The 11,566-nt window shown below is 38.3% G+C and overlaps 1 protein-coding gene across 1 annotated transcript; it reads left to right on the top strand.

Annotated features, from left to right (window-relative positions):
• Positions 1-1,503: 1,503 nt before the first annotated feature.
• LOC308093505 (heat shock 70 kDa protein 12A-like) lies at positions 1,504-4,915 on the top strand. The gene is made up of 4 exons (XM_080439842.1): positions 1,504-1,831; positions 2,002-2,226; positions 2,359-2,530; positions 3,492-4,915. The coding sequence occupies exons 1-4, from the start codon at positions 1,550-1,552 to the stop codon at positions 4,517-4,519; spliced, it is 1,707 nt and encodes a 568-aa protein (XP_080295968.1). The 5' UTR covers positions 1,504-1,549; the 3' UTR covers positions 4,520-4,915.
• Positions 4,916-11,566: the final 6,651 nt, after the last annotated feature.

The raw sequence follows: 11,566 nt of genomic DNA, 5'->3' as shown, positions 1-11,566 counted from the left end.
AGACAGTGACATGACACTCCAAAAATTGCTACATGCAGGAAGAGCAGAGTTGTCTGACAAGCAAGCTGCAGGGATGGAAACAGCTAGATCGCAAAAATAACTAGACGCGTCGCAATTCAGGGCAATTGCAGAGCCGGGACTCGAGGAATACGCTGGGAGGAATACCGTCGGAGGCTGCGCCAATTACATTGTCACATAACTCCTGAGATCACTTGCGTTTCATTTTGAGAGGATTGATCCCCCCAACATAAGGTTTTTGCATCAAACGGTTACATTTTGAGCATTTGTGGCGCCCCCTATGGATCAAAGTGGAAATGCTTTTGGGGATTTGTTGAGTAAACCACCCTTGACATTTGATTCAAATTTGAGATTGACTGGACGTTTCGTTCGTGATTTGTGGCCTTTTTTGTAAAACGGGCCCCTTCCGCTAACTTTGGAAGCTATTTACGGACGAACGGTAATGACTATCAAAATTCCGCTTGGAGATGTTTATCGCATGGGTCCAGAGATCATGTGTACCGATTTTTGTGAAATTTGGACAAAATATATGGGAGGAGGAGCTAAAAGTGTGTTTTGAAGAAAATTCAAAATGGCGGAAAATCTATCCTGACGCAACCCCCAAAACATAGTTTCAAAAGGTTTTTCAATTGATTCTGGTACCTCTACTATGCTTGAGAACATCTGCCGGGAGCTTAAAATAGCTATATCTACTGACTTAATCCTCACACACTGAATTTAAGCTGTCTGTGTCTGCACTGATAGTACGGTCTGAGGAAGAGCATCGCTGCTCGAAACGTTACCACGAATAACATTTCCATAATGGGAGCACCATACTGGTGTGCAGATTTGATTATTTTTCTACTGTTGAAATTTTGATCCAGCACTTTGATCCAGCACCCAGCAGGATATGGGATGTGTCATTTTCATTGTTTTGATGCCCTTTTCATGTATGTAGCCTACTGTGTGTCCTACTAAGTGAGTATATATGGACCACAATGGAAACAAGCCCCCACAGTGCTTTTTGTGGAATAACTTTTGACTGTACTTTTGACTGTACTACTACATGTACTACTGTTAACAATCTTGTTAATAAAGTATTTAGGCAATCAATCAATCAAAGGGACAGAGCAGAGAGCGCTCAGATAGACGAGAGCGGTCAATATACAAATTGTGTAGGTAACGGGGGTAGCCAGACTGAATCGTGGGGGGACATTTAATCGCCAGAGACCCCCCTGACTAAAGGTCATCATTCAAAGTTGACTCGAGTCCAAGTCGGGTCTCAAGTCCAATTATTGAGTACATAGAGATAAAAGTATTACTATATTTCTTCTTCTTCTTCTTCTTCTACTTCTTTGCGACCAACATGCCTTCCAGAGATTTTTATCAGGCAGTAACCTACACCTCCATCACCTGCACCAATGAGCTGTACCGGTTGCAACAAATACCAGAGGGTGGGGCTTAGTGACATACTGGGTGCTAATGCTATAAAAACTGTGATACAGTATTTGGTGTTCATTTGGCTTGAACTAGCTTTAGTCTGGTTTCTAATATGGGTGATGCATTTATAGTAGCAATAGACTTTGGTACTGCTTACAGTGGGTATGCCTTTCTTATCAGTGGCAAAGGATCTAACATAGATCCCATTCTTCCACAATGGGGAGGTAAAGAGGGACTGAACACAGCAAAGACACCTACATGTGTTCTATTTGATGAAAATGAGCAATTCCTCAAGTTTGGTTATGATGCTAAAAGGGAATACACTAGAAAGGGAAATGAACAAGCAAAGAAAACACTTCTGTTTGAAAACTTCAAGATGGAACTCTACGGAAAAGTAAGTCTATGATATTATAAACTTAGATAAATATGTAATTAGGATATATATATATATATATATATATATATATATATATATATATATATATATATATATATATATATATATATATATATAAAATGTATTTATTTCTTATTATTTATTCATTAAAACATTATTTTCTACAGAAACTCAATGAGGATCTAATGATTACAGCCGTAAATGGCAAAAAAATGACAGCCCTGAAAGTCTTCACAGAAAGTCTACGCTACCTGAAGGACCATGCACTGAAGACCGTTGCTGAAAACACAAGAGGACGAACCTTCACTGCGTCTGACTTCACCTGGGTTCTGACTGTTCCTGCTATTTGGGATGCTTCTGCAAAACAGTTCATGAGAAAAGCAGCAACTGAGGCAATTATTACATACATGATGACATTATCAAAATTATCTACAGGATATTTTCTACACATAAATGTGTGAAGTTAAATAATGTTTCTGTCTTTCTTTCTTTCTTTCTTTCTTTCTTTCTTTCTTTCTTTTAAGGCTGGCATTGTGACAGACAGTCAATCGGGCAAGTTGGTCATCGCATTGGAGCCAGAGGCAGCCTCAATCTGGTGTAAGCAGCTGCCCGCTGATGGTTTTATTGAAGAGAACTCAGGAGAGCCTACCCTCCAACAACATACTGGAACTCAATATATTGTCGTTGATTGTGGAGGTATGTTGTTTTGTGATATTTATGCAGACTTATTCAATGATTCGACATTCTGAAAATGTTTGTTTGTTTATTGGCATATATATATATATATATATATATATATATATATATATATATATATATATATATATATATATATATATATATATATATATATATATATATATATATATGCGGGAATATCGCGAAAAAAAGATTAACGCATTTTAATCCTAAAATGTTTGCACCGCGGAACCGATCATACCGGCGCACCAACCAACGTGGTTCTCAGACAACAAACTGCAGTCAGTGCAGTGCATGAAAACATGAATGAAGACGCACCCGCATATAGCCTGCTTGATCATGTTGGCTGGGCAAATCAGAATCTGTAATGGATGCCCCCCCTACGCGCGCACGCGTGCCTCTGAGATATAGTGGAGTAGAAGTAAAAGTATTAGAAATTGGAAATACTCGAGTAAAGTATAAATACCTCCAAATTGTACTTAAGTACAGTACTTGGAGTACATGTCCTTAAAGACTTCTCACTGCTCTCTGGTCAAATATTGATATGCGATTTAAATGCGATTAATTGCGATTAATTGATTACAAAGCCTCTAATTAATTAGATTATATTAATCGAGTCCCAGCCCTAATATAATATATATATATATATATATATATATATATATATATATATATATATATATATATATATATATATATATATATATATATATATATATATATATTTATGTATATATATGTATATGTATATGTATATGTATGTGTATATATATATATATATATATATATATAATATATATATATATATATATATATATATATATATATATATATATGTATATATGTATGTATGTATGTATGTTGTGTGGACAACAGAGTTCACAAGATTTTGTTGTCCACATTTCTTATATGTAAAAAATGCTTTCATATTTTAAATCCTAGTATTGCTGTATTATAGGTGGTACCATTGACATCACAGTGCACGAAGTATGTGATGGAGGAGTCCTGAAAGAGCTGCATAAGGCCTCTGGTAATGATATGGGAGGGGAGCAGGTTACGAAAAACTTTAAAAGTTTTATGAAAGAAATATTCTCTGATGATCTCTGGAATGAGTATGAAAGAATGTTTCCCGGTGAGCTTCAGCAGTTGATGTATAACTTCTCCGTTCTTAAAAGTGAGGATGATGATGTAGACATCTCCTGCCCTTTTAACTTAGCAACATTAGCTCAGAAAAAGGCACCAATGGAGAATTATTTCAGGAATGAGCAAGGTGTATCTTGGGAGGATGGGTCGATCAAAATCTCAAAAGCAAAGATGAGATCTTTCTTTGATGAAAGTCTGAGTGGCATCACTAAAAGTCTCAAAGAAATCTTGAAAAAGGATCTCAGCATTGATTACATTGTGTTAGTGGGGGGTTATGCCTCAAGTAAGATTCTGCGCAGACACATTACCAAGAAGTTTGGTACTCAGTGCAAAGTACTGTGCCCTGCGTTGGCCCAGCAGGCAATTTTGAAGGGAGCTGTCATGTTTGGAAGAAACCCTGCAGTAGTGGCATCACGAAAAAGTGCCTTTACATATGGCATCGCCATCGGTGAAGCGTTTGATGAGTCGAAGCATAAGGCTGATAAGAAATACTCAAATGACAGGGGTGACTATTGTGATGATTGTTTCTCAACACTGGTGACAGTAGATGAAGATGTGGGTTGGGATGAAACCAGAGACCACATCTTCGCACCACAGTCTAGAGACCAGACAGCAGCCAGATTTTGTTTTTATCGCACAGAAAGGAAAAATCCTCAATATGTAGATGAGTGGGGAATAGAAAAACTTAACTCGTTTGACATTGAGATGCCAGATACTACACGTGGGCTGGATCGTCAAATCCAGTTTCAAGTCAAATTTGGCTTCACAGAAATAACAGCCACAGCCACTGATGTGGATTCCAAGTCCACAAAGTCAGTCAAAATTGACTTTTTGAGCAACTAGGATCCTAGAATAAGACTAGGCCTACTGACATTGTAACAACTTGAAGGCCCAAGTTATGTAATAGTTAAGAGATTCATATACTGTAACCGTTTGGCCACAATTATTAACCACTCTATAAGGGGAAATTGTGATTTCGGTTAACTCTAATCTGATACTTTAAAGCAGGGGTTCTCAAACGTTTTTATTAGCCATTTTTGGTGATACAACACATGATTTAGAGTGCACATTTAAAAATAAAGCATGCATTGGTGGCCTTGATTAGGAATATTAGAAAATACCTTTACATCCTGCTGATTTTGCGTCTTATCCATGTAGTTTAAAAGCTAAGGAAAAGTGTTTCTATACTCATTTGTAAATGATAGAATACAGTATATAGCATATATATATATATATATATATATATATATATATATATATATATATATATATATATATATATATATATATATAAAACAAAGAAAATGCATTCACAGGCTATGATCAAAAACAAAACAAAAACGATTTAATGGAAAGGATAAATGTAAAGTTTTTCAGTTTTCAATGTTCAAATCCACCCTCACCTTCCCTACCCATATAGAACCTCTGGGTTGCATTTGGTTTAAGAGGAATTGTAGTCAGTCATGTTAATTTTATGTGCATTTAATGAACAATAATGTATTTGCATTATGAAGTTGTTTTATCACTTATTCATTGATATTACAATGTTGTGTATATGACCAAATTATGTAAATCTGTTCCCACTGAACAGGTACCAAAAATGATGCATTATAATTTTTTATTGGTTTGGATTGAATGTTCATTTTCTTTTCCCTTTTTTCTTTTTACTTAATTTGACCTACTGTAAATGACAGAGAAATAAATGTGTTTGGCACTGCAAATGAGTCACTGTTTATATGTGAGTGAACTTCAGGAAACAACTGAATATCATACGTATGGTAATGTAACACCTAACAACAAACATTACAACCACATTCCTGCGTGGACTATCTCACATACTGTACCATGGTCACAACAATTTAAATATGACGACAATATTTTGGGGCATTATGTACTTGAAATAGAAACTTTGTGTTGGCATTATCTTTGTCAACCTTGTATAAACATTCACAATATTCACATATCTTACAACTGTGGTAAAAGTATGAGAAAGAAATTAGTACCAGTTGAGTCTGACAATATGAGTGTTGCACACATTTCTGGACTCGGTACCAAGGGTTCCCAAAACCTTTCAGCTCTGGACGCAAAAGGGAAATTTGGTGTCTCCCCGGGACCCAAACTTACAAATACTTTAAGCATCATGAACCTCACTTCTATATGTATAAACTACTAATTAAAATGCTGAGTCTAATATAAAATTTAACACCACCTCATACATTATGTAGAATATCTCAGCAATATTTTCATTAATTGGTACACCATTATGTAGCAATGAAACCATTTGTGTTCCAATATTTCCTCTGTAACTGAACATTTAATATATGCTGCCATGTCTTGATTCTGTTTTATTTGAAAATAAAATTTTATTTGAGAGTGGATCAGCAGTCTCAATTTTGTTTGCTGCTTTGCTCAACCAAAACAGTGTGGGACACTTATAATGTGTTGTAATCACTGTTTTATCAGCTGCTTGCTCCCCAATGAACAGGGCTTCTTTTGCTTGGCAAAGTGGACGCTGATTTGGTATGATGTCTTCAGTGCTACTTGTTCCCTTTGAATGTCTAGTAGATGAGAGACAATATTAATAAGAATCACCACAATCACTTATTCCACCAGGAAATAGTGTCTCTATGAGGAACAAAGCATATTTTATCATTTCTTTATTCAGATTTGAAAATATGTTGATCTATCACCCTTAATTTGTCTTCCTCCATTACTATGTCTCCCTTTTCCACCGGGGTTGAACCGGTTCTGCTCTTTTTTCCCACCAAATGTTTAACCAGTTCAGAGTGTTTCCAAAAAATACTTGTTTTGTTTTTTACCTGAACTGGGAACCAAAGTGGGCTTGTAGGGCTGGACTAGGACTAAAATTTGGCCCTCGACTTTTTGGCCCAGACCGGCCGTGGTGGGCGCACAGATACTCTACCGCCCGCCCCGCCGAGGCACGTACCAACACACAAGCCCTTAATACCACCACTTATACTGAAAAACATCCCTCCATGTTCTGGAACCTTAAATAAATAAATGATAACTGCAAGACCCATACACAACTACACAACCCATAAATATAATAGTTAGCCTACAGTACTCACTAACAAGGGGAGTGTGTTGCTCTTATATGAGGATGCTGGCTAAAGCACATCATGGCACTGGGAGCAAAGTAGCCAACTCTGGGGGATCATCTCCACTGGAGATGATGTATCGGACCTATTACAAACCTGGACACGACAAGAAGGAATGTTATGAATGGGTGAATTTTGAACATGATTACAAGCAAAAAATATAGCTGCAAGCATCGATACATGGGGCTACGGAATAAAAGGCAATATAGAATAGTAGCACAATAAGTGAAACAATGAAACAGAATAGAGTATGGGGAAATAATAGCCGTGGAGTGTGGTGCGTGTGTGGGGGGTTGGGAGTTTTGGAGCTTGAAAAGTACAAACGCTTTAGCATCAAAATATACTTTGAGTACCAAAGTAAAAGTACTCAAATGTTCTGAAAATAGAAGATCTACAAGCTCATAACGCGTCACATTGTAGATCGGCTGTATTTGGTTACTGTAGGTGTTGTATTAATAATTAAATCTGCCAAGTAACAAGTAACTAAAGCTGTCATATGCTGTAATTGTAGTAGAAGTAGAAGAGTAGAAGTAACACAAATGGAAAGTAAAGTAAAAGTATCTAAACATTGTACTGTGCATTGTAAGCGCTTGTATAGTACTTCAGTAAATATACGTAGTTACTTTGCAGCACCACTGTATCACCAGGTGCACTGATTGCTAGAGTGCAGAGGGACATGGGTTGATATTAATGGTCTTAACTCAAAATAAATACATCACACAGCTTCGATTTTTGTATTAAATCTGATTCTGAGAGCAGACCCGTGCGAACTAGGCGACGTAAAAAAAAAAATCTGTAGTGTAAAAATTGTGGCCACCGTGACTTTACAAAGACATGGGCCTTTCCTCCTGTGTCCTTCTCTCTCCCTTCTAGCAAACACCATTAGTGTGTATTGGAAAAGCTGAAAAGACTGTGAGATCGACATATGCTTTAAAGTGAGATAGCTTCAAAAGTATAAAAGTGATCAAAAAGTTAAACACAGCAATGGAAGTCATAATATACCTCAACCTTTTACATTTTAAATGGAGTCTGTATAAGTTAAAGCATGCTGAAGTAACATGATTTTAAACAAGTGGAGAAAAAAAGGGTGATGTATATTTGTGGTCGAAAGAGTGGCTGAATTAGTCTCCTGGTGAAAGGTTCAAGAAGGGAAGTCCAGTCCAAGGATTTCAGTTAGGTATCATCTTTATTCCACCCAACAGGCAGACTGCCGGGTTTAAGGTCTGATTCAGCAGCGCCCCGCATCACAAGTGAAACACACTAATTATACTGTCCCAAATCTGGCTCACATGGGAGGGTCAAAGAGTTAAGTCCCGCCCTTACTCCCTTTGTCAGCCAATCTCAACACAATACATGATACTGGGGAGTCGTGGCCGAACCCCTTACAAACATCCTGATTTGCATGTCTTTACAGTGTACAAATTTGTCTTATGTCCAATTATCAAACTTTACTATTACACAAAGGCTGGTTTAGTCATTCTTGTTCAACATCTCTTAAGCTTTAGAATAAGACCACACACATTATACTTTCATGATTGCAAACAGTAGTTAGAAATCCAATGAGTCAACAAAGTTGTAGTTACTTTAAGACTGAATATTTTCCTTAGATGACATTTCTCTTTGTTAACAACACAAGTCATAGTTATCCAGACCTTAATCATTCTAACTACACCCTGCAGACCTAAGACTGAACAATAATAAAAGTGTATATATTCCACTGTCATCCTGACCTGGCCTCCAACCATTCACTACACATTTGCTGTCTGTGGCTACAGCCTGGGAAGGAACAATGGAATTACAATTAGTTCAGCTCAAGACAAAAGGATGACTCTGTTGGTTCGAACTCAAAACGGGGGTAGCATCACCTGGAATCCAGGGGGGCTAGCCTCAAACAGTATGCCTACAATAGAACAAAGACTTCTTCTTGTAGCGGTAAACACAAGTTTCTTTTGTCAATCAATTCACCTGCGAGTGTTAACACCGGAATTCTAAAGATTTACTTATCTAAAACAAGAAACAAAGGGTCTACCAGACAGCCTGTTCCCTCCTTGGGTACTTTTTACATGTCAATGCAGAGGAACCAAAAGGTTCAGGTGTGGGGGAAGGCCAAGTGGATCGCCTCTCAGCCACAGCCTTCATGTACAACTGGAGAAAACCCCCGACCAACATCTAAATTCATCAGTGTGTATTTACTTCAAGCAAGTTCTGCCGTCTTATATTCTTACTTATATTCAAATACCACGCTTATGTTTGACAAGTATACATCAAGGGTTTTTCAGTTGAAATAACATTGACTTTCCCTTAGACTTTTTGGGTTGTTTAAAGTTAAATATTTAAAAAACTATAAAACATTTCAAAAAGAAAAGTTTTGGGGAGAATAATAATAATAATATAGAAATAGTGAGCACATCAATAGTGTGCTCGCAGCGAGCCCACAAATAGTAAAGATATATGTGCTCGCTGTACTGCAGCGAGCCCACAATAAAGACCATAAATGATTCCAACAGGGGAAACTACTTTTCAGCTCGACGAAGCTGAGGTTGTCATATATAGCACGCAGGGGAGAAATCCTGGGTTAAGAACCTCACTCCTGGACACCTAAACCCATGGCCACAGACAGGAATCAAACCCTTAACCTCTGGACTCACAGGCTGCCACACTACCAATTGAGCGGGGTCATGCCTATGTTCCCTCAGCCTTATGTTCCCTCAGCCCTATGTTCCCTCAATAGCCTACCTAAAACATTTTTTTCATCCAAATTAGGTCCTATGTTCCCTCAGCCCGATGTTCCCCTATCTCAAATTAGACCCTATGTTCCCTCAGCCCTAGGTTCCCAATCCCAAATTAGACCCTATGTTCCCTCAGCCCTAGGTTCCCCAATCCCAAATTAGACCCTATGTTCCCTCAGCCCTATGTTCCTTCAGGATCACACATAGCCCTTTGATTGATTGATTGATTGATTGATTGATATCTTTATTGATCATGAAATAAAACATATGTCACATGTAACACATACATCTGAGCCACCATAATCAAAAGGATGACACAAAAAGCTTACAGTTTGTTTCCATTGCGGTCCCTTCCATAATGTGTTGGTGAGGTCACCTGTTGGGGTCCTCTGAAAGGGGGTGCAATGATGCGTCTCACCAGTCCGGATATTACGTTTGTGACGTCGACCCACCATTCACTAGCATAAGGCAATTTTAATGTAGGATAGGCCACGTCCGATTTTATTTAATTCCGTTGGCTATCCCTTGGTCTTATGACAAGGGATAGCCTAAAATGTGTAGAATAAATACAAAGTTTCAACATTTTTGTCAACTAAAACTAAAACCGGCGTGTGATTCCAAATGCATAAAGATAACTGATAGTAGGAGGAATTATGTGAAAAATCATTACGAGGTGGATACAGGCATGACATTTGGCACACATGTAAACTGTAAACATGTAAACTCAACATCATGTGTGTGCATGTCTGTGTATGTAAGGGACACAGGGAAACTGTCAGAACCTTTCCTAAAACATCCAGGACAACGCTCCATACGTCCCAGACTTCCAAACTGTGGAACACACACAGTGTGTGTGTGTGTGTGTGTGTGTGTGTGTGTGTGTGTGTGTGTGTGTGTGTGTGTGTGTGCGTGTGCTTATTTATCTTACTTTCTGCATATTCTTATTTATTTTACTCTCTGCATATTATTTTATTTAGTATTGACTCATGTGTGCCATTTGATGCTCTTACTAGAATGCCTCTCTACCCACTAAGCTACGCCCGCCCCAAAGGACAATTTGATATACAGTACTTCCAGCAACTACAGGCGTCTAATCTATAAACTGTAAACATAGCAACATCATTTGGTGCAAATGTGTGTGCATGTCTGGGTGTAGGGGACACAGGGAAACTGTCAGAACCTTCCCTAAAACATCCGGGACAACGGTCCATAAGTCCCAGTATTCCAAAATGTGGAACAAACTCCCCTTTGCAGTTAGAACTGTAGACTCACTCCAAATTCTCTGAAGACATCACCTCAGACTCCACTTTAGCCTGTAGTACTAGCCTTGACGACCATGCAGTCTTATGCAAAGGTTAAAATGTAATTTCCTGTAGTTTGTATAGTTTCAATGTACATATCTTTTTTTTTTTTATTGCACTGTGTAGACTGATGATAGGTTCTTGGTTGACCTATAATCCTATTACTGAGGCAATACACTTATTGTACGCTCTGGATTAAGAGCATCTGCTAAATGCCTAAATTGTAAATTGTAGGTCTGTTTTGCAATTGCAAACCATACAGTATGGTACTGCACAGGCTTATGAAACTGCTTTCACTTTATGGGAGAAAACTGAAGACAAAAGATTAAAAAAAAGAGAAGTATGACTAAGTTACAGACCGTGCTGATCACATGACTGTAGAGATACTGTGTACCGATTTGCATGATGTTTGGATAAAAGCTGTGGGAGTAATAACCAAAAATGGGTTTTGCACAAATCTGCCTCCTGGTGGCGCTATAACAGGCCCATGTGAAAAATGTGGGGCAGAGGTTCTGATTTGGCATCAGTGAGTGCGTGTGCACAGTTTCGCAGCAACCGGGCCAACGGTGCGGGAGATTAGCTGCTCGCACACGGACAGGACACACGGACGGACGGACACACGGACGGACGGACAGGGTGCAAAACATACTCTCTCGTCATGCCTTTCGGCCTGGCGGAGACAATAATAACTAGAAAATGTGCTCCTCGGAGCACGTCTCCGCCAGCAGACCCGTGCTATTT

The sequence above is a fragment of the Gymnoscopelus braueri genome, assembly GCF_963280865.1.
Source record: "Gymnoscopelus braueri genome assembly, chromosome: 1".
Taxonomy (NCBI): Eukaryota; Metazoa; Chordata; class Actinopteri; order Myctophiformes; family Myctophidae; genus Gymnoscopelus; species Gymnoscopelus braueri.
Note: the sequence above shows the minus strand (reverse complement) of the source record. Positions and strands in the feature narration are given on the sequence as shown.